This window comes from Numida meleagris, chromosome 11, assembly GCF_002078875.1.
Source record: "Numida meleagris isolate 19003 breed g44 Domestic line chromosome 11, NumMel1.0, whole genome shotgun sequence".
Taxonomy (NCBI): Eukaryota; Metazoa; Chordata; class Aves; order Galliformes; family Numididae; genus Numida; species Numida meleagris.
Genome location: NC_034419.1, coordinates 11,414,771 through 11,440,096, shown reverse-complemented (window position 1 = coordinate 11,440,096; position 25,326 = coordinate 11,414,771). Strand labels below are relative to the sequence as shown.

At 67.0% G+C, this 25,326-nt stretch overlaps 8 protein-coding genes across 16 annotated transcripts; 3 read left to right on the top strand and 5 right to left on the bottom strand.

Moving 5' to 3' along the window:
- Positions 204-3,856, bottom strand: IL17RC (interleukin 17 receptor C). The gene is made up of 16 exons (XM_021410026.1): positions 3,476-3,856; positions 3,387-3,408; positions 3,018-3,313; positions 2,817-2,928; positions 2,703-2,747; positions 2,459-2,598; positions 2,303-2,362; positions 2,113-2,167; positions 1,821-2,005; positions 1,699-1,749; positions 1,452-1,622; positions 1,311-1,394; positions 1,176-1,233; positions 1,012-1,107; positions 899-937; positions 204-808 (listed from the first exon to the last, which is right to left on the bottom strand). Exons 1-16 carry the CDS (start codon positions 3,839-3,841, stop codon positions 222-224), a joined length of 2,367 nt encoding a protein of 788 aa, XP_021265701.1. The 5' UTR covers positions 3,842-3,856; the 3' UTR covers positions 204-221.
- Positions 3,997-7,968, bottom strand: IL17RE (interleukin 17 receptor E). Of its 2 annotated transcripts, XM_021410027.1 has the most exons (16): positions 7,824-7,968; positions 7,718-7,733; positions 7,285-7,440; positions 7,074-7,171; positions 6,881-7,004; positions 6,674-6,813; positions 6,531-6,599; positions 6,368-6,434; positions 6,116-6,297; positions 5,966-6,013; positions 5,845-5,890; positions 5,616-5,764; positions 5,477-5,545; positions 5,329-5,380; positions 5,155-5,256; positions 3,997-5,014 (listed from the first exon to the last, which is right to left on the bottom strand). In XM_021410027.1, the coding sequence occupies exons 1-16, from the start codon at positions 7,935-7,937 to the stop codon at positions 4,386-4,388; spliced, it is 2,061 nt and encodes a 686-aa protein (XP_021265702.1). In that variant the 5' UTR covers positions 7,938-7,968; the 3' UTR covers positions 3,997-4,385. The 2 variants fall into 2 exon arrangements, with proteins under 2 accessions (XP_021265702.1, XP_021265703.1); XM_021410028.1 differs by lacking the exon at positions 6,674-6,813 and having other exon boundaries at positions 6,531-6,673.
- On the bottom strand, positions 8,073-9,348 carry JAGN1 (jagunal homolog 1). 4 transcript variants are annotated; one of them, XM_021410045.1, is made up of 3 exons: positions 9,248-9,348; positions 8,960-9,054; positions 8,073-8,699 (listed from the first exon to the last, which is right to left on the bottom strand). In XM_021410045.1, exons 2-3 carry the CDS (start codon positions 9,046-9,048, stop codon positions 8,237-8,239), a joined length of 552 nt encoding a protein of 183 aa, XP_021265720.1. In that variant the 5' UTR covers positions 9,049-9,054; positions 9,248-9,348; the 3' UTR covers positions 8,073-8,236. The 4 variants fall into 4 exon arrangements, with proteins under 4 accessions (XP_021265720.1, XP_021265722.1, XP_021265721.1 ...); XM_021410047.1 differs by having other exon boundaries at positions 9,240-9,304; XM_021410046.1 differs by having other exon boundaries at positions 9,206-9,270.
- Positions 9,354-11,202, top strand: RPUSD3 (RNA pseudouridylate synthase domain containing 3). The gene is made up of 9 exons (XM_021410043.1): positions 9,354-9,475; positions 9,806-9,873; positions 9,954-9,998; positions 10,066-10,162; positions 10,237-10,344; positions 10,420-10,504; positions 10,589-10,715; positions 10,791-10,933; positions 11,004-11,202. The coding sequence occupies exons 1-9, from the start codon at positions 9,411-9,413 to the stop codon at positions 11,181-11,183; spliced, it is 918 nt and encodes a 305-aa protein (XP_021265718.1). The 5' UTR covers positions 9,354-9,410; the 3' UTR covers positions 11,184-11,202.
- On the bottom strand, positions 11,427-16,885 carry LOC110404894 (tubulin monoglycylase TTLL3). Its single transcript, XM_021409670.1, has 16 exons — positions 16,572-16,885; positions 16,326-16,444; positions 15,918-16,029; positions 15,735-15,830; positions 15,439-15,609; positions 14,803-15,163; positions 14,279-14,349; positions 13,908-14,177; positions 13,655-13,783; positions 13,470-13,584; positions 13,273-13,380; positions 13,041-13,203; positions 12,827-12,975; positions 12,526-12,760; positions 11,872-12,307; positions 11,427-11,794 (listed from the first exon to the last, which is right to left on the bottom strand). The coding sequence occupies exons 1-16, from the start codon at positions 16,572-16,574 to the stop codon at positions 11,441-11,443; spliced, it is 2,892 nt and encodes a 963-aa protein (XP_021265345.1). The 5' UTR covers positions 16,575-16,885; the 3' UTR covers positions 11,427-11,440.
- On the top strand, positions 17,022-19,312 carry TADA3 (transcriptional adaptor 3). The gene is made up of 8 exons (XM_021410037.1): positions 17,022-17,382; positions 17,467-17,717; positions 17,846-17,951; positions 18,156-18,297; positions 18,422-18,525; positions 18,617-18,726; positions 18,832-19,017; positions 19,086-19,312. The coding sequence occupies exons 1-8, from the start codon at positions 17,176-17,178 to the stop codon at positions 19,276-19,278; spliced, it is 1,299 nt and encodes a 432-aa protein (XP_021265712.1). The 5' UTR covers positions 17,022-17,175; the 3' UTR covers positions 19,279-19,312.
- Positions 19,795-23,386, top strand: CAMK1 (calcium/calmodulin dependent protein kinase I). Of its 2 annotated transcripts, none has more exons than XM_021410035.1 (12): positions 19,795-20,148; positions 20,518-20,629; positions 21,205-21,336; positions 21,523-21,597; positions 21,678-21,816; positions 21,903-22,029; positions 22,111-22,186; positions 22,266-22,378; positions 22,456-22,534; positions 22,612-22,699; positions 22,776-22,907; positions 23,001-23,386. In XM_021410035.1, the coding sequence occupies exons 1-11, from the start codon at positions 19,812-19,814 to the stop codon at positions 22,872-22,874; spliced, it is 1,377 nt and encodes a 458-aa protein (XP_021265710.1). In that variant the 5' UTR covers positions 19,795-19,811; the 3' UTR covers positions 22,875-22,907; positions 23,001-23,386. The 2 variants fall into 2 exon arrangements, with proteins under 2 accessions (XP_021265710.1, XP_021265711.1); XM_021410036.1 differs by lacking the exon at positions 19,795-20,148 and adding an exon at positions 20,181-20,220.
- On the bottom strand, positions 23,333-25,289 carry OGG1 (8-oxoguanine DNA glycosylase). Of its 4 annotated transcripts, XM_021410040.1 has the most exons (8): positions 25,218-25,289; positions 24,787-24,966; positions 24,474-24,706; positions 24,227-24,406; positions 23,981-24,159; positions 23,776-23,917; positions 23,649-23,698; positions 23,342-23,572 (listed from the first exon to the last, which is right to left on the bottom strand). In XM_021410040.1, the coding sequence occupies exons 2-8, from the start codon at positions 24,894-24,896 to the stop codon at positions 23,477-23,479; spliced, it is 990 nt and encodes a 329-aa protein (XP_021265715.1). In that variant the 5' UTR covers positions 24,897-24,966; positions 25,218-25,289; the 3' UTR covers positions 23,342-23,476. The 4 variants fall into 4 exon arrangements, with proteins under 4 accessions (XP_021265714.1, XP_021265715.1, XP_021265713.1 ...); XM_021410039.1 differs by having other exon boundaries at positions 23,333-23,572; positions 23,649-23,917; XM_021410038.1 differs by lacking the exon at positions 25,218-25,289 and having other exon boundaries at positions 24,227-24,706; positions 24,787-25,211.

The following is a 25,326-nucleotide window of genomic DNA, read 5'->3' as shown; positions in this document are numbered from 1 at the left end:
GGCCGCCAGGCGCCGCCGCGGCCCCATCCTCCAGCCCCGCCCCTCAGCGTGCGCCGCGCCCGCTGACTCAGCTCCCACTTTCCTCCGCCAATCGGCGCCGCGCGCCACCCCCCGCCCCTCCTGCCGCAGCCAATCCGCGCCGCCCTCTTGGAGCCGCCTTAAAGGCGCCGCCGCCCTTTTTTCACAGCCACACCAAAGACGACTTCTGGCCGCAGCGCTCTTTATTCCCTCAGTGCCCTCCGCAGCCTCTCGGCCACCGCTGCCGCGTGGGGCTCCAGCCGGCAGGCACGCCGCCCCGCCAGCGCCTGCAGGAAGCCCACGGCCTCGCTGGGCAGCACAAAGGCTGGGGCTGCTTGCAGCACTTGGGGCACTGATGTCACCGTGGGCTCCAAGCGGGCCACCACGTAGCACCCGGTGCCTGCAGACAACACTGGGATGGCACAGGACAGGGCTGCAGCGAAGGCTTCACATGGTTCCACTTCATGGCCGGGGTCGTGCAAGGGGCTGGGGCCACCAGAAGTGTCCCCAGCCCTTGACACGCCCCCAGCCGCATCCTCCCACCGCCTGGCAGCAGCCTCAGCCGCCGGGGACAGGAGGAGGACGATGGCATCCCCACCCCGCAGTGCCCTCCGGTGCAGTGCATGCAGCCATGGCAGTGGCCCCCACGCCGCCATCCCACTGCCACCGCCTGGTGCAGCCACCACTGCCATCCCCACTGAGCGCAGGGCTGCCGTCAACACGCAGGCTGCACGTTCTGCCACCGGCTCGGCCGCATGCAGGAGGAGTGCGCGGCGTCCCCTTAGTGGGGCTGTGGGAGAGAATCAGTGGCATCCCCAAAAACCCCATGGGGGTGACCCCATAAGGGACCCAGACCCATAGAGTGATCCCCACTACTCACCCTTAGAGCCACAGCCAGCACGCAGGGACTTCAGCCAACCTGCAGGGAGCAGAGATGGTGAGACACAGTGCTCAACGCACAGTTTTGGTCGCGTGCAGCCCCACTGTGCTCACCCTTCACGTCCTCCTTCTTCAGCAGCAGCAGTAGCAGGATGCAGGCGGCACACAGCAGCACCCCTAGCCAGGCCAGTGCCCAGCGGGCACGCATGTCTGCGGGGCACAGCGTCAGCACCCATCCCATACCCCTGGCACCCACAGCATCCCTCCCTTTTACTCACACTTGTGCATGGGACAAGCCCATAGCGTGACCCCGCTGCCATTTTCATGACGCCAGAGCTGTGGGCACGAGGACACATCACACACTGTCACGTGCCAGCCTGTCTGTGCCTGCCGGACGCTGCTCACGTACTGACCTGCACACACTGCCCTGATGCCACATCCTCCTGCAGCTGCTGCTCCAGCAGACCGGGGCGGCCAGCCCCCTGCGGGTGGTACAGCTGAGCCAGAGGCATGGTGGCAGTGCCCTCACCCACAGGGACCAGAGGGACCCTTACCATGGTGGTGAAGCTGGCGAGCGGCGTGCAGTTGCCCTGCTGCAGGGCACAGAGCGATGCGTTCCCCCCAGACTCCATCAACAGGATGTCGTCCGTGTGGCCAGACAGCGCTCCTGGGTGCTCATGGTCCCGCAGGCACTGTGTCAGCCGGACCTTCCCGCTGCTCCTCACCTGCAGAAGAGAATGGGTTGGAGAGGATGGCCATGGGATATCTGTGGGGCAGCCATGGGGCAGGGGTGTCTGCTACCTGCACACAGAGATTGGGGTGTGGCTGCAGCGCTTGGAACTCCTGTGGTCCCTGCAGGCAGAAGGCAGCCCATCAGTGCCACGTGTCCCCTCAGTGTGTCCCAGCCCCATGGGGACGCTCACCTGCCCGGTGATGGGCTGCTGCAGGCCGGGCAAGGCTTGGCACAGCGCGGCAGGTGCTGGGCTCCAGCAGGGCACCAGCTCGGCTGGGAGGTCACAGGGTGCGGAGATGGAGCAGGTGAGCGCCTGCCCCACGTCATGCAGCACCAGCTGGGTCTGCACCCACAGCCGCTCCCACGCCGCCGCATCTGCGTGAGGAGAGGGGTCTGTGTGGGGCCCCCCGGGGGCCTTGGTGCACCACAGCATCTGCCCATGTCCCAGTACCCCAACAGATCTTTCACCCCACTGTAGATACCATTGGAGAAGGGGCACAAAGTGGCCCGCAGCGGGTCCTGGATCTCTGGCCAAACCTGGGGGGGAGGGGGAGGAGAGAGCAGAAAAATGATTTAGGGTGCCCATACTGTTCACATTCAGCTGGCCCTACTGGGATGGTGACACCTTCCCACCTCCCGCTGTGTCCCTGCGGTTCCCAGCCCGGTTCCTACCTGCAGGCAGAGGCAGGGCAGCACCTCCTCCAGTGGCACACTGTAGTTCATGGGCCCGCTCTGTGACCAGCAGTGAGATGCGGGTCACCCCACAGACATTGCCCCACAGCGGGGTGACTGTGGCAGTGGTGGGGACAGGAAGGGACAGGCACTCACTGCTGTCACCACGCGTCCTGACCCGCCGGTGCCGTGGTTGTGGTTGTGGTAGAGCCGCAGGGTGTAGTTGAGCCCCACTGTGGCCACCTGCACCTCCACCAGGACCGCCGTCAGCCCCAGGGACACCTGCAGCCTGGGCACTGCATGCAGGCGGCTAAGGGCACCCTGTACCAGGTACCCCGATGCCTCCCACACTGAGGGCACACCCAGCTGGGAGCTCCAGAATGGAGCCACGGGCACCTACCTTTGCACTGCAGGATGGCAGCCTGTGCAGCAGGCCATGAGCAGTCTGCAGGGATAATAAACAGGGTCAGCGCGTAAGGAGGGCATGGGGACAGGCAGCAGGGCTGGGACTCACCTGGCACCCGCTGCCTCTGGCTCAGCCGGCGGCGGCCGCGCGCGTTGCTGTAGGCGGTGATGTGCAGCTCAGAGCCCAGCGGTGCCTCGAAGCAGCGGAACTGCACCGATCCCTGTGCAGGAAAACCACAGCGCCGTGCCCACATCCCACGTGCCACGGCCCCAGCCCACACCCCCACATCCAACCACGGTGCCAACGTACCAGGTGCCGGCCAGGCGGCACAGAGGATGCCCGGACCTCCATGGCCACGCAGCGGGAGGAGGCGTACCCATGGCCGGAGAGCAGCAGCAGCGCGGTGACATTGCGCTGGGGTGAGGCGGCTGTCCCCATGTCACCATCACCATCCTCGGGCTCGAGGCCCAGGCGCAGGCGGGCCTGCAGGCACGGCGAGCAGGTGCCCTGCCCCACGCAGCGCAGCGCCGGCTCCAGCCGCAGCCGCAGCAACGCCAGCCCCGGGCCCAGCGCCACGGGCTCCATCCCGCACAGCACGTCGGCATCTGGGGGCAAGCAGGGCCGCGTCAGCCCCGCTCCCCTCAGCCCAGCTGCAGGGCCGCGGGTGCGGGCACTTACCGAGCAGGCGGCAGGCGAGGCCCTGCGGGCAGGAGGTGTGAGGCCGCAGCCCGGCCCTGCGGCCTGCTGCCCCCGCCACGCTGACCCACCTTGGAGCAGGCCACGGTGTCGTCCAGGGCCCCGTGCCCGCCTGCTGCCAACACCAGCAGCAGCAGCAGCCACCCAAGGGTGATCCTCGTGGGGCCGGGGCACCCCATGGCCCCGGCCCCACACCCCCACTCCCAGCCCACGGGCCCCGCCGCCGCCACCACCGCTGACTCCCGCTTCCTGCTCCGCTCCCGGGCTCCCGGGACCGCCCCGGGGTGGGGCCTCCCCTGCTCTGCCCCGCTCTGCCCCGCTCTGCCCCGCATCGGTCCCGCAGGCCGGGCTCGTGCAGACGCGTGAAGCAGCTGGGCCAGCGTTGCCCCCTGCGGCCTACCCCGCCTCACGGTCTGGGCACAAGGCCCATCCTTCATCCCGTTGCCCAGTGCAGTGCCAGGCCGGCCCCTAGCCCGCACGGGGAGCAGACAGCCGTGGGGTCAGAGCACGGGGTTGGGGCACTGCCAGGGCCTGCCATGGGGTGAGCACACTGCCACCCCTAAAGCTCCAAGTCCAGAGAAAGTGACACAGGGAAATGTAAAGCGTGCTTTTATTCCGTTCAGTGCAGCCAAGCTGCCATGTACAAAGCTGCAGTCAATACCAGGCATGAGGAGCCTATCTGGGCTGCGCCGGGCATCCTGACGCGGCAGGAGCTGCCCAGCTGCCCCGGCACCTCTCCCAGCAATGGCCGCTTCGTGCAGTGATCTCTCTCTCCTCTGTACCAGGCACTGCTGGAAGCCCAGCTGCCCAGCCCCAGGGCTGTGCCCACACTCCAGGCCCACAGCCAAGCCAGCCCTGCTCCATTCCAGCCTGGGGCACCCTCCTGCAGCTGCTCACTCAGCCCCAGCCCTATCCAGGGCCTCTGTCCTCCGTGTGGCCCCTGGCCCACGCTCTGCCCAAGCTCAGCCCAGCTGCAGGCACTCAGGTACCAGCAAGTTGAAGCGGGCAGCCCGGCCCTCCCCCAGAGCCGCCCCCTGCCACTCCCCTGCTGGCCTCAGCCTCCAGCAGCCGGAGAAGCAGCCCCTTGGCCCGGCCATGGAGGTGCTGGCAGGAGGCTGGGGGGCCGCCCTGCAGCGCGCCCAGCAGCCCGGGCAGCTCCTGGGGCAGGCGGTAGGTGGGCAGGGGCCGCAGGGGTCGGGGCACATCACGGGGGCTGCAGAGCCGGCTGAAGTACACCAGCACCCAGCCCCGGCCTCGCCCTGCTGCCCCCAACTCCCCGTGCAAGCACGCCATGGCCGCCCCAAAAACATCGTGTGCATCACGGGGCTCCCCACCGCCTTCACTCCCTCGCCATAAGCGGAAGAGCCGAGCGCTGCCCCGGCTCCAGAGCAGCAGGACGGTGCCGCGCTCACGGCCCACATGGCTGCGCTGGGCATAGAGCCAGGGCAGGGCCCCCGCGCGCCCCACACCACCTGCTTCCCAGAGGTCCAGGTGCACCTCACAGCCCAGCCCCACGCGCAGCAGCTCGGCCAGGGCGCACACCAGTGCCAGGTGCTCCTCTGAGTCTGGAGAGTACAGTAGCAGCACTGGGCGGCCACGTGCTGCCGCACCTGCAGGACAGAGGAGACAGCAGTGACAGCCCTACTCCGAGCAGCCCCAGTGGAACTGCAGTGTCCCACCACCCTGGGATCCTCCCCGTCCCTGGAATGTCCCAGCCCTTGGGGTGCCCCAGCCCATTGCTGCCCCTTACCACTGGGCATCCTCCAGGCACTGCGGCAGTTCAGGAGCAGCACGGTCACCACCAGCCCCAGCGCCAGCGCCAGCCCCAGCAGCCCAAAGTGCCTGTGTGAGACTGGGAGAGGGACAGTGAGCGGGCAGCCACAACACCCTGCCCAGTCCCCACCAGCCCTGGGGCTCTGCTCACCATCAGGACAGAGCAGCTGCTTGCGGGCAAAGTGCACATCTGAGCGCCAGACCTGGGTGGGGAAGGAGATGGATGAGGAGGGCCAGGACTTGGAGTTTGGACCCCCACCCTGATGCAGGTAGCACAGCGGGGCTGGGGGTCACCTTACCAACACGCAGCTGCCCAGGATCTGCACCGGCAGCAGCAGCGCCAGCTCCCCTGGAGCAGAGTTCTCCGGCTGCAAAGCACGAGGTGGGGTCAGCGTGGCACAGTTTGACCCCTGAGCTCCCCTGTCCTACATCACTCACCCGCGTGACGGTGTAGACAGGGGCCTCGAGCTCACAGTGCCTGCCCTGGCGCTGGCACAGCGCTGCGCTGAAGGACGCGGGGACATGGGAGGTGAGGCGCAGGTGGAGCTGCAGCCCCCGGGCACTCAGGGACACATTCCAAGCGGTGTCTGGTGGAGAGACAGCACACACTGTGGCATGATGGGATGCCTGAGGGGGAGGGGACAGCATCCCAAACCCACCAGCTCACCTGCACGGTGGGGACACTCCACGTGGCTGCTGTTCCCATAGGAGAACTGTGGAGGGAACATGGGCTCAGCTGTGCCCCCTGCCAGGCACCTTCCCAGCAGGTGCCACCCTGGGGGCCTTACCCTGAAGCAGAGAAGGGGGTGCACATCCACGTTGTCCAGTGTGTACGCCTGGCAAGGGACAGAGAGTGTGTCACCATCTGTCCCCAGGGACGCACTGTACCCTTGGACATCCCGGGGTCCAGTGGGTGCCCTGCAGCCGTGTCCCCTCACCTGTTCCTCCTCGCTAGCTGTGGAGTTGGGGATATCGTGGCATGGTGCAGCTTCAGCTGCCGCCTCCCTCCAGCACAGTGTGGCGCGGGGATGCAGGGGACAGCTGGCACTCAGCACCATGGCCATCTGGTCCTTGCTGCTGTAGTCATGGAAGCGTACCGAGGACCACAGCTCAGGGCCGTCTGTGGGGATGACATCAGTAGGGAGGCCAGGGTACAGTGCCCCCTCCCTTGGGTCCCTTTGGGCACTCACAGGCGTCCGGCCGCTCATGGAAAGGGCAGTGCTTGCTGCGCAGGCTGTCGTGGTGTGGGTAGGAGGCCTGGGGAGCGGAGCACAGCACCATGTGTCTGCCACCCGTGTCCCCTCGCTGTGCAGATGGGTGCACACAGGGTTGCCACGGGGGACGGCAACGCACCTCAACACAAAGGCAGGGTACCAGGAACTCATACGGCAGCGAGACGCGGTGGCCACCCGGAACCAGAAGCTGCAAGCACAGAGGTGATGTGGGCATGCTGGGAGCGCAGGGATCCCTGGGGACCGCATCCCGCTGGCTGTTACCTGGCGATGGAAGGGCTGCGGCAGTTCCTCACACTCCAAGGCCAGCTGGTGGCACAGCCGCACCATCAGCGCAGGGCCCTCGGGCACAGCCACCTCAATGGCCCGCACTTCAGGGAGCCAGGTGTGGGTGAAGATGGGCCCTAGGGAGCACAGGGAGGGTCAGCCGGTGCCAACCCTTATGGGCACCCCGTTCCCTTCCAGCCTTACCCTGCAGCTCGGTAGCAACCACGTGGCTGCGGTTAATGGCCAGGCCTCTGTCAGGGATGGTACGCAGGGTGACCAGGACCCGCCGCCCGCTTTCTACCGGGAAGCAGTCAAACTGCACCTGCCACTGCGGGGAGCAGGGGGTGAGCACAGCCCCCTCACCCATCCCCATCCTCGCAGCGTGCCCCGCACTCACCGGCACACCGCCCAGTGCCCGGTGCCGCTGCCACACCTGCAGCCAGCTGGCCCTGTTGGAGCCCAGCTCCAGGAAGTCGAGCTGCAGCCCGTGGATTCCTGCGGGACACCAGTGGTCGCTGACACGGGTGGGACAAGCCCGCACCGGGGTGTCCCCTCCCAGGGCCCCCCCGGTGGGACAAGGGGAGCCTATCCCGGAGCACTGCCCGTACCTGCGGCCGGGACGGCCAGGCGCACCCGCAGGCAGGGCTGGCAGGGCAGCGAGGGCTGGCACAGCCGCGCCGTGCTCAGCGCCAGGGCGGGGGGCGTCAGCGGGGGCCCGGTGGGGGCTCCCCGGCGGCAGCGGGGCCGGGTCAGCGTGCTGTCGGCTGCCGGGAGAGGAGAGGAGCCGTGCAAGGGGCATCCCTGGCACCGGGAGAGTCCTCGCGAGGGGGATCCCCGTGCACCGGAATGCCCTAGGGAGGGGGATCCCCACGCGTATGGATCCCCTTACAAAGGGGAACCCCGCGCACCGGGAACCGCCCCGCACCCCCACGCTCGAAGTCCGGCCCCGATCTCGGCCCCACCGGGGAGACCCCACCGGGGCCCGCCCCGCCGCCGCCGCCGACCCGCACACCGGGAGCACAGCCCCGCGGCTCCACTCACCGCTGGCCCGGCACTCCTGCAAGCAAAGAGACGGGGATCAGCGCGGCCCCGCCCGCCTCCCCGTTCCCCGTTCCCCGTTCCCCGTTCCCATTGCCCCGGCGCTCACGAAGTTGGCGGAAACCCGCGGGCGGGGCACGGCGAGACGGGCGGACGGCGGCAGCAGCAGCGCGGCGGCGGCGGCGGCGGCGAGCAGGGCGACGGCGTGCACCGGGCAGCCCATGGCCGACAGCCCCGCAGCGAGCTCCGCTCTCACCGCCGGTGTTAGGTCCCCGCCCCGGGCCGGCCCCGCCGCATTCCTCCGGCAGCACGTGCGGCCCCGCCCGCGACCTGATTGCGGCGGCGCAGACACGAGTGGGAAAGCACGGGAGGGGCTTTATTTCCGTACGGTGACACGCGATCAGAGCCCCGGCACCGGGCTCAGCCCCGGGGACCCCCACACCCGCAGCAGCTGCCCTGCAGCACTGCCAGCGGCCCCCGAATGCTCCACGCGTGGCACACAGAGCCTCCACCCAACCCCACTCATTTCTTCTTCTTCTCCTGCGTGCTGGTGAACCAGGAGTCCAGCAACTTCTTGCTGTAGTAGAGCTGCCAGCCGTGCACCTGGGCGGCCACCACCACCACCAGGTACATGACAGAGACGGCGGAGAAGCCGAAGATGAAGCGGTACGCCTTGCCGTGCCGATAGAGCTGCTGAGCCATAGGGAACATCTCCATGGCCCCATAGATGAGCGGTGCCACTGAGAAGAGCCCGGCGCTGATCATAGACAGCACCAGGTAGCTGATGTTGTTGCGGGGGAAGGAGAGCAGGCCTAGTAGCGAGGGCAGGATGCTGAGCAGGTAGGGGTACTCCCACTGGTAGGGCATGGCCACACGGTCATGGGGCAGCAGCTTGAGGTGCCCCACGCACATCTGTGCCAGCAGCAGCAGCCACAGCCCCACATGCACGTAGGTCAGCTTCTTGATCTCTGACTTCAGGGCAACGCTGTGGGGACAGAGCGCGGTCACAGCCCAGCTGGAACACGGCTCTGTCACAGCCTGGTAGGGTCACAGCCCCATCATGGCCCGGTGTTGACGTGGCCTTGTCACAGCCCTGATGGGGACATGGCCCAGAGCGGACGCCACCCTGTCACAGCCCAGTGGGGTCACAGCCCCATCATGGCCCGCAGGGTGACACGACACTGTCATGGCCCTAATGAGGGCACAGCCCAACAGTTTGGGGAGCAGAGGCTCCACGACACCCACCTCATCTGGTAGTGCGAAGCCACGCGCTCCCGGTGCCTGTAATCACTGCCATCAGTGCCAGCAGCACGGGGCCCACCTCGAGACGCCATAGCTGCCTGCAGGGACACAGAGTGAGGAGACCCCCAGATGGCCCCCCCCGGGGCCTCCATCCCCCTTCCCGTGGCCACCCACCCATGACAGCCACAGGGACACCCCAAGGCGCGATGTCCCCGGGCCTGTCACCACCCCCAGGCCCGCCCTCCGCACCTCGCCGCGGGCACCGTGCCCCGCCGCACCCCACCTGCTCACCGGGTTGAGACGTTCTACCCGCACTTCCGGTTCTCTATGGCCGCCGCCTCAGTTGATAAGGCCGCAGGCAGGCGGCCGGTCTATACGCCCGGAGGTCCGGCTCTATGGTCAAAGCGGCACGTATCGCTCAGCGGTCCGCCCGCCGCGCAGGCGCAGTGCGGCCATGGCGGGTCGCGGCTGTGCCGCGCGCGTAGCTGCGCGCGTGGGGCAGGGAGCGCGCACCGCAGGGTTAGCGCGTGGGGGGCGCGCGTGGGGGGCGCGGCTTTGTGCGCGCGGGGCTGCGGAGGTGACACGTGTGTGGCACGCGTGGGTGCGCTGATGTAGGTGCACAGGAGTCGTGGGCTGCGTGGGGGCAGGTTCGGGGGCACGTGGAGGTGCGCACGCGTGGGGATACGGAGCGTGAGAGCGGGGACACGAGTGGGTGTCGCGGGGCTGCGGGTGCGGGTTTGGGGGCACACGGGAAGGCGCGGGACGCGGGGGTGCGCGTGGGGCTGCACTCACCCAGCCGTGGGGCGGGCGGGGGAGCCTCGTGCGTGCCCCATCTCACTCTCCCCGCAGGAAGGGGCGGCCGCTGGGCTCTGAGGCCGTGCTGGGGCTGCTGGAGGCCTCGGTTGTGCACCGGGAAGGTAAGGGAGGAGGGGGGGACCGGACACGGGTGGGTGTTGGGTGATCAAGGACGGGGACTGACCCTTCTTGCTCCCCGCAGGAGCCCTGCTGGCTCTGAGCAAGCCCACTGATCTGCCTGTGCTGGGTGAGCGCTGGGGGGGCTGATGCAGCCGGGGGGAGGCGCATCTGGTGCTGACCCCCACGTCCCCCAGGGCACCCCGGGGAGCTGAGCCTGGCCGCACTGCTGCCTGCACTACGCCGACGCCTGGGGCTGCCTGCAGAGCTGCACGTGGTGAAGGCACCCGCCAGGTATTGGAGTGGGTCTGGGTTTTGGGATGGGGAGGGGTCCCGGTGGGGGGGCTCTGAGATACCATGTCCCATAGGGAGTGCTCTGGCCTCGTGCTGCTGTCCAGCTGCCGCCGTGCCACTGAGCAGCTGCAGCATTCCTTCACCACCACCCGACGCAGGGGGCAGTTCCCGGCCACCTACAGGTGAGTGTCCCCCCCCCCCCATGTGCCTCCCTCCCCAGAAGCGTGAGGCTCTCCCCTCTCATTGTGTCCCTTCAGCGCTGTCACTGTGGGAGTCCCGGCAGAGGCAGAGGGTGAGATCCGTGTGGGGCTGTGCCAGCAGCAGATAGGGGACACAGCAGCGGTAAGAGCCGTGTGGGGGGCTCTGGAAGGAATGGGGGGAAGAGAGTGATGCTGAAGATGTGTTCCACCCCCTCCCCCTCGCCAGGTGGTGGCAGTGCCATCCCCAGGACGCCGCAGCGTGGCCCGCGGGGAGGTGAAGAACACCCTGACCCGCTACCGGCTGCTGGGGACAGCGGGGGGCTGCGCCCTGCTCCAGCTGCAGCCTCGCACCTGTGAGTGCCCCCCTACACTCCCCCAGTACCACCTCCCCACGGTGCCACCAACCCCACGTCCTCCCCTCCCCGCAGCTTTCCCCAGGCAGCTCCAGGTGCACCTGACGCTGCTGCTGTGCCCGGTGCTGGGTGACCACCAGCACGCGTCCCGTGTGGGCACAGTGCTGGGGGAGCCCTTCCTGCTGCCCCCCCAGGAGACCCCCACACCCCGCACACAGGTAAGCAGTGCAACGGAGGGAGACTGCTGCCCTCTGCTGCGCTCCCCTAAAAAAAAATTATCCCCTGCAGGTGCTGAGTGCAGAGCTGATGTCCCAGCTGCAGCTGTCCCCACACCGGCACCTGCCCCTGCACCTCCACCTGCAGCAGCTGGTGCTGCCCCACACAGTGCTGTGTGCTCCCCCTCCTCCCCACTTCCTGCACACCCTGCGCCTGCTGGGGCTGCCCCCCCCGCCTCTCCCTCCCCATTAAATCTCTGCGTGCCAACAAACCGCGTTTCTCTGTCCTAGTTACACTCCTCATATCTTTCCCGTGTGGCCCCCCCGGGGGCTGAGTCAGCGCTGATAACCACAGCCCCTTCCTTCACGACCCATTTCCCATCTGGGGCGGATGCTGGGGGCGGCCCTGGTTCCTGTCCACGGCCCTATGGCTTCAGGTTGGGGGCCTGACAGCATGCCCCTCCCACAGCCTCCCCAGTACGAAGGCACAGCTCACTCCCACTCACAGATTTATTTCTGCCAAGAGGGATGGGGGCGTACTGGGCCATCACCCCTCCTCTTTGCCCGCCCCAGAGCCCCACGTCCCTTCTCCACGCCGTGGGACCGAGTGCCCTGCAGCAGGGGCAGGTGGCCGAGGTGGGGGAAAGCTCGCTGGTGGGGCACGATGGGCACACGGGGACAGCTTCTGAGCCGGGGCAGAGCTCCTGGGGGCCGCCTGGGCCGCATCCCTGCAGCATACGGGGGGGGCCTGTCCTCTGCTTCCCCTGCCGCAGCCAGGGAGCGGGGAGCGTGGCGCTGTCTGCGCAGGGAGCAGCCCTCCACCTCCAGCTTCAGCCCCACGTAGTTCACGGTGGGTACGACCGCCTGCAGGGGGGCACGTGGGGAGCACAGGGCTGTGACTCCCTCCCCACAGCCCCTTACCCCCCAGCTTCCAGCCCTACCTGCTTGTAGATGAGCTCAAAGGCTCCCGTGGGGCACTCAGGGTCGTCCTGGCGGTCGATGACGACGCGCAGCGTATCGCGCTGCACCCCGGCGCACAGGCGGCCCGTCACCGCCGTGCTGCCCGCCATGGTGGGGCTGGCGTTGATCTCCAGCAGCCAGGGTTGGAAATCCTCGCCGAAAATAAAATCGGCCCCATAGAGCTCAAAGCTGCCCTTACGGCCCTGCACCAAGCCCTGCGAGGACCGCACCGCCCGCACCACCGCCGCCTTCATGCCTGGCACCATCACCTCAGCCCAGACGCTGGCTTGGCCTCGCTGCGCCAGGTATGTCTGCAGCTGGTGGCACGACCACGTGTTGTCTGCCGGCAGCCGCGGGTGGCGGGATAACCCCAGGCGGCAGTGCCGCTGCACCGCTTGGTTGCAGAGATGGACGGCCCTGGTGGGGGGGAGAGAAAGCGGCCTTCGGTTGGGGATTAGGAACAAGTTCACCTCAGAATGAGTGGTGAGACACTGGCACAGCCTGCCCAGGGGGCGGTGGGTCATCATCCCTGGAGGTGATCAAGGAATGCATATACATGGCACCGAGGGACGCGGCTGTGTGCATGGTGGAGGGTGGGGGTGGGATGGGCATACAGAGCGCAGGACCACACTCACGCGTCCAAGCGGCGCAGGGAGAAGGGCTGCGAGCAGAAGCGCAGGTAGCACTCGCGGTAGAACCAGACGGTCAGCGGGTTCCAGTCAGTCACCAGGAACCACTGCCGCACGTCGAACTTGGTGCCGAAGATGAGCAGCGGCCGCTCCACGTACTTCTGCACCACCCAGCGGCCCACCCGCCCCGTGCTGCTCGCCAGCCGCAGCAGCTGGTCCAGCCGCGCCGCGCACACGATGCCTGCGGATGTGGCAGCACGTGGGGACACCGTGGTGCGTGGGGATCCCCGGACCCCCCCCGTCCTACCTCTGCCCCGGGATGCAGCCCCGGGTTTGAGGATCCAGACGTTGCGCTCGCCCTCCATGCGCAGCTGGGGCAGCTGCCCCGCCAGGCCCTGCAGCAGGCTGCGGCCCCGTTCCCGCTGTGCCACGCTCAGCTGCAGCACGGCCCCCTCGCTGCAATATGGGGGGGGCTCAGCGCCTGCCTTTGCACCCTTTCCCACCCCGCTGCCGGCACTCACTGCACCACGCGATAGTAGCCCTGCAGGAAGCTGTCCCAGCCGGGGCTGGAGGGCTGCGCGTCCCCGTCGATGTCCTGGTGGGCCATGCTGCCCAGGTGCCCCCCGCACACCCGCAGCGCCTCCTCCACCAGCTGGGGGGGCAGCGGGGAGGCCAGCTCCTCTGCTGGGGGGTAGCACAGGGTGACGGATGGAGCACTGTGCCACGCCTGGGGTGGGGGGCTCAGCGCCTCACCTGCAGCATCGCTGGGTTTTGGGGATGGGTCCAGCGCCGTATGCTCATCCTCAGCCCTTTCCAGGGCCACTTTGAGCAGGCTGCGAGCGGCAGTGAGGCGGAAATCCTCTGCGGTAAGAGGGGAGGCATTGCCCAGCCCAAAGCCATCCTGGGGACATGGGGACCGCGAGCCCGTACCGCACCGGCCACCAGCTCACCAATGAAGGCCTGCCGCTCATCCACAGCACCCAGCCGGTAGCAGCGAGGGAAGAAGGTATCAGGGTCGGCTTGGTCGAACCAGGGCAGGTTGCGCAGGGTGAGGCACAGCCCCTCCTGTGTGGAGAAGGGTGGCAGTCCCAGCGTGCACCCTGTGCCCCCCCAGGGAAGGTCCCTATGCCCCCACCTTGGTGGTAAGGCAGCCCCCTCGGGCATAGTGGTTCACCACCTGGTCTGGCCGCAGGACACAACTCTCCGCAACACTGCAGCGGGTGCTCCAGATGAAGTAGGGCACCTGGTGCTGCACCAGGCGGGACTGTGAAGCAAGGGGCTAAGTGAGGTGGGACCCTCCTGTGGGACTCTCCCACCCCACGTCCTCACCCCCTCCCCACTGGGGGGTCCTCCTGCATCATGTTGAGGGCTGCAGCCCTCCTTGCTACCATGAGCTCATGGATGCCATCAGGGTCGTCCTTGTCCAGCTGTTCTTCCTCCTCCTCCTCCTCCTCCTCCTCCTCATTGGGCAGGCACATGGAGCACAGAGATTCCAGGGATGGCTGCACCCCGTGCTGTGCTGTGCTGAGCTCGGCATTGCTACCACCTGCCTCCTGCTGCTGTGCCCTGTGTTGTGCTTTCCTCTCCACCCAGCCCCGTGCGCGCAGCAGGCGGCGGATCACAGGGTAGCGGCCCTGCACCATGAAGATCTTTTTCTCCTGAGTGAGGAGATGCCATGGCTAAGCTGCCCATCCCAGGGAGCTCAGCCCTTGTGCCAAGTGAAAGTGGGGAACACTCTGGGGCATGAGCAGGCTCTCACCTTGATGGCTCTCTCCACCTGCAGCTTGGCCTGCTTCAGCTTCTCGGGGCAGAGCCGGGGGCGGCTGCAGCCTGCAAGAGTCCCAGCCCCGCTCAGGCAGGGTACACCCTCGTATTCCCTTGTCCCCGAAGGGCAGGGAGCAGGCACCCACCTGCCTGCACACTCTGCACCTTGCCAGGTGCCCCTGCTGCAGCATCCTCCACCTTCTCAATCCTCATGCTGGCACCGCAACCTCGCAGTGTGCCCCCCAGGAACTCCCCTCACCGGGCTGTGTGCACCCACGGCCCTGCTCTCGACCGGGTGAGGTGTGGGGCAACCTAGGGGTGAGGGAGGCTGCTGCCAGCTCTGCTGGTACACAAGCACCGTGTCCTCACCCAATGGGGGATTCAGGGGGCTTCCAGCATCCCTAAGCCCTGCATCCTCTCCTGCGGCCCCACACCAGCTGCTCCTCCATCACCTGAACCTGTGCCCCCCTAAACTCTTCCCCCAGGCTGTTCCGTGCCCCCATCCTCCCCAGCACCCACCCGGGCCACTCCCACTCCTTCCAGCACCAGTGGGACCGCCCCTACTGTTTACCGTTGTCATGGTGCCGCTCCTGGCCCCGCCCCCAGTCCCTTTCCCCACCCCCTCCTGCCCTATAGCCCAGCCCCAGGGCAATCCCCCCACCACACAGCTAAGAGCCCGGGGGGGTACAGCAAGTAACTCTTTATAAAACACAATGCGACAGGACAGGGAGCGGGGCCGCCTGGCCCCACGCACGCACAAGCCCGGTTCGCCCCCGCCCCGGCCAGCGAGGAGACGGGTTCGCAGCCGGGGGCCCAGCTTTCCTTCGCCAGAGCAGGAGGCCCCCGGCATGCGGCTCTGCACAGGCACCGGGAAGCCACGGAGTCACGGCACGGCCTAGAACTGCAAGGCAAGACAGAGAACAGGTGCTCATCAGCGCTGGCATGTCCCATACCACATCCCCCAGCTCTGCCCACCCTCAGCCCACTTGGAGGGTCTCAATGCCAGCGGAAGAGTGAGCAGCAATGCCTACAGGCAACCCCTCATGCCCTAGAATGGGCATAAACTGCACCAAAGTACTGCCACCCCCCAACCACAGGCTCTTCCTGTGAGGGCCGTGCCCCACGCTGAGAGAAGGGACATTCCCAGAGCCTCACATTCTTGAGGAATTCCTCTGCCACGATGCGGGCCCTGGCGTTGACAGAGAGCTTCATCTCACTGATCTCCTTGTCGATCTCTTCCATGAAATGGATCACAAAATCCACGAGCTTGTGCTTGTACATCTGCTCCGTGTGGAAGTTGGTGATTAGGAAGCTGATGTCGTAGCCCTGGGAAAGAGAGGAGCAGTAATGAGAGCTATGAGAGCATAGCACAGTGACAGCACTGCAGCCCAGATCTGCACTGCGGGCCCCTGGGAGCAGAGCTGGAAGCTGCTCTGCTGCCACCCCCTCACCTCCACGGGCTTCCTGCGTAGGATGAAGAAGTTCTCAGCCCTCATCATCATGAAGCGCATGAATTTATGGCACAGGATCTTCTCAATCTCATCGGCCTGCAAAGAGGAAAGGGAAATGAGGCTTCCCCACACCAGCACAAGGTGCCAGCCCACCACCCCCACCCGGCCACCCCAGCTCCATACCTGTTTGACAGCGATGCTGACGCGCACGGAGTTGATGGAGCCCTCAATGAGCACCTTCTCCTTCTCGTTCCTGCTGATGATCACCGGCTGCAACAGCAGCTCCTTGCTGCTCCTGTGGGAGCAAAGAACAGTCAGGACCGATCAGCAGGGAAGCATTCGCTGCTCAGTGCTCACTGGCACGTGGGTGGGGAGCTGCAGGGATCCCGGAGATGCACAGCGTTTCCTTCTCTCCCACATCGGGATCCCCCTCCTGCTCCGCAGCTCCCCCAGCACCCAGCGGGTGGCAGTGGGCGCAGGGTGAAGGGTGGGGACCCCAGGGCAGCTCTGGGCTGCGGCAGGGAGCTGGGGTAGGGAGTGCCTCTCCACCACCGGGTCTGCGGACACGGCTGGGGCCGGCGGGAGCCGTACCTGACCTCCACCTCGGGTTTGTTGTGGCGCTCCACCACCTGCGAGGAGAAGTTCTCCAGGCACAGGGCGGCCTGCAGCGTGGCACGCACCGCGTTCAGGTACGGGCGCAGCGTGGCGGTCTGCGGGGCACAGCACAGCGTCAGGGCCCGGGCCCATGCCCATGCCCATGCCCATGCCCCCCCCAGCCCAGCTCATTCTCTCCCGGCCCTGCCCGCTCCCCTCAGCCCATCCCCGCCCGCGCCCCACCATGGTGACGGCTCCGGTCCGGTCCGGGGAAGCGGAACCGGAAGCGGCCTGTTCTCTCTTCCGGGATGCGGGGGAATGCCCAACGCGGCGGGTGGGAGAAGGCGGGAGGTTCCCGCCCCGTGCTCCGCGCCCGCCCGGCCGCCACAAGGCCCGCCCGCGCCGCACCGAGGGATGTGCTCCCGCTGTGACACACCGCGCCTCAACCCGCCAGGGAGCGCGGCGGCGGAGCCTCGCGGCGGCGGCGAAATCCCGCGAGACTCCCCCCGTGATCTCGCCAGTCTTGGTGCGCTCCTGTCAGCGCTTCCATATTAGGAAAGGAAGAAGGCGAGCCTGCCGAGCCAATGGGCGGCGTGTGCCGGGCGGGGCCGAGCCAATGGGGAGCGAGGGGCGCGGCCATGCGTCGCGCGGCCTGCGGGGGCCGGAAGTTGGCGAGCGGCCGTATGTGTAGCCCGGCCCCCCCCCTCGGCGCCGCGCTCCGGGCCTGCCCCCCGCCGGGCCTCGCCCGACCCCGCGCCGCACAGCACGGCCCGCCGAGCCCTGCAGCCCGCCCCCTGAGCCCCGGGGCCCCGTTCCCTTTGCTCTCCGGTTCCCCGCCGGTGCCGCCATGAGCGAGCTGAAGGACTGCCCGCTGCAGTTCCACGACTTCAAGTCGGTGGACCACGTGAAGGTGTGCCCGCGCTACACGGCCGTGCTGGCCCGCTCCGAGGACGATGGCATTGGCATCGAGGAGCTGGACACGCTGCAGCTGGAGCTGGAAACGCTGCTCTCCTCCGCCAGCCGCCGTCTCCGTGTCCTGGAGGCTGAGACACAGGTGTGTTGCCCGTGTCTGCGACCCCCGTGTCCCTGTCACTGTCCTGTGCACGGGCCCTGATGCAGCAGCATTGCTCTTTTCCAGATCCTGACAGACTGGCAGGACAAGAAGGGTGACCGACGTTTCCTGAAGCTGACCAAGGACCACGATGTGGGCACCTCTGTCAAGCATGGCAAGCCCAAGAAGCAGAAGCTGGAGGGCAAAGGGGGCCATGGGACAGGGCCCGGTCCCGGCAGGCCTAAGTCCAAGAACCTGCAGCCCAAGATCCAGGAGTATGAGTTCCAGGATGATCCCATTGATGTGCCACGGATTCCTAAAAACGATGCTCCAAACAGGTGCATGGGGAGTTGGGGGGCCGTGGGATTGGCTCTTTCCTTCCTTGCAGTGCAGGAGGGCATGAGCTGCTCCCATAGTGCCCACCACAGCTCTCCCTCACCATTATTCCTCTGCTCCGGCCTCACAGGTTCTGGGCATCAGTGGAGCCATACTGCGCTGATCTCACCAACGAGGAGGTCAGGGTCCTGGAGGAGCTGCTCAAGCCGCCAGAGGATGAGGCCGAGCACTACAAGGTGACAAGCTCCAGAGTCCCCAACCCATGCTCCCTCACCCCATACCCTGCCCTGCACTGTCCATCCCTCAGTTCTTGGGCAAGCTGAGCAGTCACGCCCTTCTGTGAATATTGCCCATGGCCTCTGGGGTGGTGCTGATCCACAACGGGCTCCTCAGCACAACCCCAGCCCCGTGTTGAGTCCTTGGCCCATCCTGCACTGCAGATCCCACCACTAGGGAAGCACTACTCGCAGCGCTGGGCTCAAGAGGACCTGCTGGAGGAGCAGAAGGATGGTGCCCGGGCAGCAGCTGCAGCTGACAAAAAGAAGGGTGTCCTCGGACCACTGACTGAGCTGGACACCAAAGGTGTTGTCCCATCCGTCAGCTGTAACAGACTGCACTGAAGCTGTGGGATGAGATCAGGGGGCTGGCATCCAGCTCCCACAGAACCAGGGCAGCTCACGACTTTCTTCCTCCCGCTTCCCCCCAGATGTCGATGCCTTGCTGAAGAAGTCAGAAGCCCAGCACGAGCAGCCTGAGGATGGGTGTCCCTTCGGGCCCCTGACGCAGCGTCTCCTGCAGGCCCTGGTGGAGGTGAGGGGGCTCAGGTCTGTGCAGTGGCCCCACGAGGCACTGTCATTGCGTCAGGGCGAAGTGAACTCTTCCCATGTGCTCTGCTTGCCAGGAAAACATCATCTCTCCTGTGGAGGACTCCCCCATTCCCGAGATTGCTGGCAAGGACTCGGGAGCTGACGGCGCTGGCACTTCTCCCCGCAGCCAGAACAAGCCCTTCAGGTGAGCTACTGTGGTGCTGGCAGCTCGGTGCTGCCTGGTGCTTTTCCTGCCCAAATCGGGGTAGAACATGGGCGCTTTGGAAAGCATCCACTCTGCCCCTCACAGCGTGCCCCACACCAAGTCGCTGGAGGGGCGGATCAAAGAGGAGCTGGTGGCCCAGGGCCTGCTGGAGTCAGAGGACCGTCCCGCCGAGGACTCAGAGGATGAGGTGCTGGCCGAGTTGCGCAAGAGGCAGGCAGAGCTGAAGGCACTCAGCGCCCACAACCGTGCCAAGAAGCATGAGCTGCTGCGGTGAGTGTGGGCAGGGCACGGGGCCAGCTGCAGGCCTGGCGGCATGAGCTGATGTCTTCTGTCCCTAGGTTGGCCAAGGAGGAGCTGCACCGGCAAGAGCTGCGGCAGCGTGTCCGCATGGCCGACAACGAGGTGATGGACGCCTTCCGTAAGATCATGGCTGCCCGGCAGAAGAAGCGCACTCCCACCAAGAAGGAGAAGGACCAGGCGTGGAAGACGCTGAAGGAGCGGGAGAGCATCCTCAAGCTGCTGGATGGGTAGCGGGGGGCTCAGGACAGGGCTGCACGTGGCTGCCATCCCCTTATTTCACAGACTGGAGCAGAGGCACCGTGAGGACAAAGAGGTGCCCCTGTCCCCTGCAGGTTCCTGGCGTGCCTGTGCTCTGCCTGGGATCGCTGCGGGTTGGGGACAGAGGGTGCACGACCCTGTGCTGCAACTCAGCGCTGTGACATTTCACTGGGAAGCTGAGTCCTGCTCCTGGCCCAGGGGCGCAGCTCCTGCCCACTGCCACCAAACCGCAGCTGGAGCACGGGGACCGGGGCGAGAGTGTTCCTGGGAATTGCCGCCCTCTGGTTTCCGCTCCCGCGGTTATTTTGGGCACCAGACCTCTGCCAGGCCCAGGGCTGGGAGCTGTCCCGTGCCTCGCTGGTTCTGGGGGCAGCCAGGGACACCGGTGTCACCGGGGGGGGGGAGTGGGGGCAGGAGGGGGCGCAGCGGGCTCGGGATGTACCCGTGGGTTCTGTGGCTGAGAGGGCAATAAAGGAGAATTGGCGCTGGCAGTGTGGCGTGGGGTCATGCTCTGCTCGGGGGCTGCGGGGCGGCAAGAGAGGGGGACGGGGCTGCCGTGCCCTACCCGAGTCTGCGGGCTGTCCCCTCCGCGGGATGTCACCCCCCCGCCACGAGCTGTGTGTGCCGGCCCCGTGGGCCGTCCCCTCGCGCTCCCCCCGTCATTCACGGCCCCTCCGCAGCTCGCGGTCGCGCGTGGGCACTCATCGCCCGCGCTTTCCCATTGGCTGAACGGCGGGCAGGCCCCGCCCCCCGCCGTGACGTCAGCGCTGTCCGGCGGTGCCGCGCCAGGAGGAGTCGCCGCTGCTCCGCGCGGGGCCGGGGCCGGGGCCGCCGCAACCGTCGGTAAGAGCGGGCGGGGCGCGGCGGGGCGGGGCCCGCGCGGGGGTAACGGCCGCGCCCACTCGCGGTTGTAGGGTGCGCGACCCCGCGGCTCGGCAGCGCGGTGCCATGTGCGGGGCTCCCCGCTGCCCGAGCTGCGCGGGCCGTGCCCGTCGCGGGGCTGTGTCACGCGTGGGGTGGGCGCGCAGGGGCTGCGGCGTCCCGCTATCCCCGCATCCCGGTGTCCCCGCGTCCCCGCCACCCGTCCCCTCCGTCAGCCCGCGGTGCACCGCAGCAGCCCCCATCCCGGTGCCGCGCCGTTACCCGTCCGTCGCCCCGCGGATGCCGCATCCCGCTGCCACGCCGACGCCGTGTCCCCGTTCCCCCCCCCAGGCGCAGCCCGCGGCCGCAGGGTCACCATGCCGCTGGGACAGCCCGCGCCCGGCTGGAAGAAGAGGACCGAGGACATTCGCGGCATCTACGACTTTCGAGAGGTCCTGGGCACGTGAGTCGCAGGTGGCACCGGGCACGGGACAGGCGGCACCGGCTGCGGGACGGCTGCCATCCCCGCGGCGTCCGCTGGCAGACGGCGGTGCATGGAACTCGGCCAGCTCAAATATTGGCCCAGGGCGGGGGCCCTGCGGGGTGGCACACGGAGATAGGCCGGGGACATCAGGACATGCAGGCAATGGGCACGCACGGGGCGCGGGGACACGCAGGGGACGTGGCACCGCCCACGCCGTGTCGGCTGTGGTGGTCCCGGTGGGTCCCGGTGGCACCGCGTGGCGGGGCCCGGTGCTGCTGAGGCGCCGTAAGGCTCTTAGGGCGGATTACCGGGTTAATTACAGCACGGCTTAGGGCCGGGCTGTCCTCCACCTGCCCCACCTGGGCTCCCCATAGACCCCACGTGTCCCTGGGGTTGAACCGTGTGCCCCCAGCAGTGGCGCTGCCTGTGTCCCCCGGCCCCGCCGTTCCCTCCTGCTCACCGTTCCCCTATAAATAGCCCAACTCTCCTCCTGTCACCATAGCAATGGTGGCACGGTGGTGCCCCCCCCACTCACCCTGCTCCCCCCGTTCCAGGGGGGCTTTCTCCGAGGTGGTGCTGGCAGAGGAGAAGGCAACCCAGAAGCTGGTGGCCATCAAGTGCATCGCCAAGAAGGCACTGGAGGGGAAGGAGGCCGGCATCGAGAATGAGATCGCTGTCCTGCACAAGTAGGGGGGCTGCTTTGGGATGGGGGGGGGGCCTGTGATGGCCCCAACCCGGCGTGGCCCCGCTGCCAGCACCCAGCGCTGGGTGTTATCAGCACAGCCTGAAATAGCCCGGCACATGGTGCTGCTGCTCCCTGCCCTGCTGCCAGCTGGGGGACTGATCCCAGCCCTTCTCCAACCCCCACGTAGGATCAAGCACCCCAACATCGTGGCCTTGGATGACATCTACGAGAGCAGCAGCCACCTCTACCTCATCATGCAGCTGTGAGTGACATGTGGGGGGGGCTACTGGATAGGGACCTCCTCTATGGGGAAGGGCTGATGGTGATGTGTGGCCCCCCAAGGGTGTCCGGGGGGGAACTCTTTGACCGCATCGTGGAGAAGGGTTTCTACACCGAGCGTGATGCCAGCACGCTGATCCGGCAGATCCTGGACGCCGTGCGCTACCTGCACGACATGGGCATCGTGCACCGCGACCTGAAGGTGAGCAGCGCGGGGAGGAGGGGGGCACGGAGATCAAAATCGGGGGCGGTGTGTGGGGGGTGTCTCTGACATCAGCCCTCCCGCAGCCCGAGAACCTGCTGTACTACAGCCTGGAGGAGGACTCCAAGATCATGATCAGCGATTTCGGGCTCTCCAAGATCGAGGGCTGTGGCAGTGTCATGTCCACAGCCTGCGGAACGCCCGGCTACGTAGGTGAGCCTGAGGGGGCCAACACCAGGCAGTGCTCCTCATGGTACAGCACTACATCCCCCCCTCACCACGCTGTCTTCCCAGCCCCCGAGGTGCTGGCACAGAAGCCCTACAGCAAGGCGGTGGATTGCTGGTCCATCGGGGTCATCGCCTACATCCTGTATGTATCCTCTTTCCACATGATGTGGCTGCAGTGGGGACACTGTGAGTGACCCCCGTGCTGTCCCCACCCCTGCCAGGCTCTGCGGGTACCCCCCCTTCTACGATGAGAACGATGCCAAGCTCTTCGAGCAGATCCTGCGGGCTGAGTACGAGTTCGACTCGCCCTACTGGGATGACATCTCAGACTCAGGTGAACTTGGGTGTCAGCAGTTTCGGGGGGGGGGGGTCCTCATGGGCTGGGGGCTCACAGCTGCCCTGTGCTCACAGCCAAAGACTTCATCAGGCACCTGATGGAAAAGGACCCTGACAAGCGCTTCACGTGTGAGCAAGCCCTGCAGCACCCCTGGTAAGGGATGGGGGGGCTCCTGCTGGGGGTGAATGAATGGGGAAGGGTTGCACCCCACCCTGATTCCCTCTCCCTAGGATCGCTGGGGACACAGCCCTGGACAAGAACATCCACCATTCGGTGAGCGAGCAGATCAAGAAGAACTTTGCCAAGAGCAAGTGGAAGGTGAGCACAGGGCTATGGGTGGGGGGGGCACAGTGGTGCTGGGGGCAGCACAGTGACGAGGTGGTGTGCCTGGCAGCAAGCCTTCAACGCCACGGCTGTGGTGCGGCACATGCGGAAGCTGCAGCTGGGAACCAGCCAGGAGGGCCCTGGGCAGATGACGCCAAACAGCCCCTGACACGGCCAGTGGCTGGGGGGGACTCCAGCAGTGGTGAGCCCTGATCCCCGCTCTGTGCCATTCTGCACCCTCATGGGTCTGGGGCTGCTGCCAGGCTCTCACCCCACATTCCTCCCCCGTAAGCAGGGTCGGACTGTGAGCGGGTGCCAGCAAACAGAACCCCCCACCTGCTCCCTGACTGAGGGGGGCTGGAGATCGCAGGGGTACAGCACGGGTTATGGTGGGGGGGTCCATGGGGGTCCTGCTGCCTCCCCATTTGCTCCCTTTTGGGGGGGATGGTAGTGTGGGAGGGCAGCCTGCCCTGCTCCTCACTAGCTCTTGCAGTGAGCCCCATGAGTGTGGGGTCTGCATGGGGCAGGCGGAGCCCCCAGAAGCCCCCCCACCAGCCAATGGGGGCTGCAGCCCAGCCCCCTCTTACCCCCCTTCCTACATCTGCCCCCCAGCATGTTCAAAGAGAATTTTCCAAATGGACATTTCTATTTTATTCCTTGTAATAAAGGAAAGAGACAAACGCTGCCTGGCTTGGCTTGCCCCCCAGGGGCCAGCACACAGTGGGCAGGAGACGGACAAACTCTGCTCCCAGCCCCTCCTGTGCCCCCTCTCTAGGAGCACCCGGCCCCACGGCTTGCCTGGCTGCGGCCCCTCCTGGCCCGGCTCCCACCATCTCGGCCCTTGCGGAGGTCAGCACAGAAGAGGACCTGGGGGGGTGGAATGAGAGGCGCCAGGCGGGCACAGTTGGGAGAGACAACCAGATGGGAGGAGTTTGGTACTCACCGCTTGTGCCCAGCCCGCGTAGGGACCCCACAGTTTGCGGAAGAAGTCACCTGGGGAGAGATCAGAGCCAGCAGTGGGGGCTCAGCCCTTGCACCCGCAAGCTGTGGCTGTTGGCTTGTGCTCTCACCGATCTCCTGGTGCACACGGGCGGTCAGGGAACGGGCGCCCAGTGCTGCCCCGTAGCGCTGCCGGGCAATGTGCCACACATGGGTGTCCACCGGCACCGCCTCCGCCTTGTCCAGGGCCATCAGGCACACGCAGTCGGCCACCTGCCACATGCCGCACCATCAGCCCTGCCACCACCCCGTCCCCATCCCCATGCCGTCACCCACCTTGGCCCCCACTCCCGGCAGGGCACACAGCACCCTCCTGGCCTCAGCGTAGGGCACGGCCCGCAGCCGGCACAGCCCCTCGGCACCCATTCCCCCGGTGATGGCACGTGCCGTGCCGCTGACGAAGCGGGCCCGATAGCCAAAGCCCAGCGCCCGCAGCTTGGCCTCTGCGTCAGCGCCTGTGGGAAGACAGCTGTGGGATGGGGACATGGGGAAGGATGTGGGGACAAAGGGATGGTTGCCCACCTGCCAGTGCCCCCAGGGAAGGGAAGGCGTGGAAGGGCCGCTCGTCCAGCAAGCAGAGCTGTTGGCCAAAGGCCTGGCACAGGCGCTCGATCATGGTGGTGATCCGGGCCACGTGGTTGTTGGAGGTGCAGATGAAGGACAGCAGGCACTCCACAGGGTCCTGCCGCAGCACGCGCACCCCTGCAGCACCATGGGTCAGTGGGGCCCAGTGGGTGGGTGCCGTTGTCACCCCATGGGGCTGTCCCACCTGGGAAGGCGGCGGCTGCCTTGCAGAAGAGGGGGTCAGCCGCCCCCCAGGTGCGGTACAGGGCCGCCAGCCCCACGTCCAGCTGGAAGTAGTCCCGCAGGATCCGGTCAGTTTCAGGGCCAGGCGTCTCCTCGCCGTACACCGTGTACCAGAGGCGGTCCCGCTCCTGGCGCAGCGTCCATACACGGTCACCCAGCACTCCTGTCCACGTGCCAGGGCTGCTCTCCCGCCACCTGCCAGGCACCGGGCATCAAACTCTGCCGAACGGCCTCACCTGGCCCCGATGTCTCACTGGAAGGCCCTGCTGTCTCACCGGAAGGCTTGCCCCGATGCCAGCACCAGGTCCAGGCGCAGCTCGGCTGGAGGGCAGCGCAGCCACCGCCACAGGGCTGGGCAGGCCGAGGGGGTGTCCCGCAGCGCCATGGGGGGCGGCTGTGGCCCCACAGGTGCAGTAGGCTCAGGGCTCTCTCCACTCTCACACCATGACACCCACCTGCACCCCATGGCACACTCAGCTCAGGTGAGGATGCCCGCAAGAGCCCATTTGTCACACAGTGCTCCACAGCCCCCTTCTCTGCACTCCCACTCCCATCTTCATCCCCATCCATCTCCGTTCCCATTGCACACTCAATCCCCTCGTACCCCCCCCATATCCTCTGCCCCTCCCATGCCCGCGACGCCCCAAAGGCCGCCCCCACACTGCAGTTCCCCCAACCACCGCCGCCACCATAGAGCTTCCCCCACCCAGACACGCAGAGCGCCGCTTCCCGCCCTTTCGGGCGCCGCTCTGGCCCACTTCCGGTCCTTCGCTGGCCCACCCCCGGAAGTACCCTCCTCCCTCCGTCCCTCTCCC

Coding starts and splice junctions, on each gene's coding strand:
- TADA3 (XM_021410037.1), top strand. CDS start 17,176: ATGAGCGAGCTGAAGGACTGCCCGCTGCAGTTCCACGACTTCAAGTCG. Junction 18,526..18,616: donor TCCTGCAGGCCCTGGTGGAG/GTGAGGGGGCTC, acceptor TCTGCTTGCCAG/GAAAACATCATCTCTCCTGT. Junction 18,727..18,831: donor AGCCAGAACAAGCCCTTCAG/GTGAGCTACTGT, acceptor TGCCCCTCACAG/CGTGCCCCACACCAAGTCGC.
- IL17RC (XM_021410026.1), bottom strand. CDS start 3,841: ATGAAGGATGGGCCTTGTGCCCAGACCGTGAGGCGGGGTAGGCCGCAG. Junction 1,395..1,451: donor TCGCCAGCTTCACCACCATG/GTAAGGGTCCCT, acceptor CCTCTGGCTCAG/CTGTACCACCCGCAGGGGGC. Junction 1,108..1,175: donor GGCTTGTCCCATGCACAAGT/GTGAGTAAAAGG, acceptor TGTGCCCCGCAG/ACATGCGTGCCCGCTGGGCA.
- JAGN1 (XM_021410045.1), bottom strand. CDS start 9,048: ATGGCGTCTCGAGGTGGGCCCCGTGCTGCTGGCACTGATGGCAGTGAT. Junction 8,700..8,959: donor GCTTCGCACTACCAGATGAG/GTGGGTGTCGTG, acceptor CTGTCCCCACAG/CGTTGCCCTGAAGTCAGAGA.
- CAMK1 (XM_021410035.1), top strand. CDS start 19,812: ATGCTCTGCTCGGGGGCTGCGGGGCGGCAAGAGAGGGGGACGGGGCTG. Junction 20,630..21,204: donor TTTCGAGAGGTCCTGGGCAC/GTGAGTCGCAGG, acceptor CCCCCGTTCCAG/GGGGGCTTTCTCCGAGGTGG. Junction 22,187..22,265: donor GGGGTCATCGCCTACATCCT/GTATGTATCCTC, acceptor CACCCCTGCCAG/GCTCTGCGGGTACCCCCCCT.
- LOC110404894 (XM_021409670.1), bottom strand. Junction 16,030..16,325: donor AAACCCGAGGTGGAGGTCAG/GTACGGCTCCCG, acceptor TTGCTCCCACAG/GAGCAGCAAGGAGCTGCTGT. Junction 12,761..12,826: donor GGCTGCATCCCGGGGCAGAG/GTAGGACGGGGG, acceptor CCACATCCGCAG/GCATCGTGTGCGCGGCGCGG.
- IL17RE (XM_021410027.1), bottom strand. CDS start 7,937: ATGGGCTGCCCGGTGCACGCCGTCGCCCTGCTCGCCGCCGCCGCCGCC. Junction 6,600..6,673: donor CGCAGCCCTTCCATCGCCAG/GTAACAGCCAGC, acceptor CTGTGCTTGCAG/CTTCTGGTTCCGGGTGGCCA. Junction 6,014..6,115: donor CAGCTAGCGAGGAGGAACAG/GTGAGGGGACAC, acceptor GTCCCTTGCCAG/GCGTACACACTGGACAACGT.
- RPUSD3 (XM_021410043.1), top strand. CDS start 9,411: ATGGCGGGTCGCGGCTGTGCCGCGCGCGTAGCTGCGCGCGTGGGGCAG. Junction 9,999..10,065: donor CACTGATCTGCCTGTGCTGG/GTGAGCGCTGGG, acceptor CACGTCCCCCAG/GGCACCCCGGGGAGCTGAGC. Junction 10,934..11,003: donor CCCCCACACCCCGCACACAG/GTAAGCAGTGCA, acceptor TATCCCCTGCAG/GTGCTGAGTGCAGAGCTGAT.
- OGG1 (XM_021410038.1), bottom strand. CDS start 25,093: ATGGGAACGGAGATGGATGGGGATGAAGATGGGAGTGGGAGTGCAGAG. Junction 24,707..24,786: donor GCATCGGGGCAAGCCTTCCG/GTGAGACAGCAG, acceptor GGTGCCTGGCAG/GTGGCGGGAGAGCAGCCCTG. Junction 23,918..23,980: donor TGCCGGGAGTGGGGGCCAAG/GTGGGTGACGGC, acceptor GGCATGTGGCAG/GTGGCCGACTGCGTGTGCCT.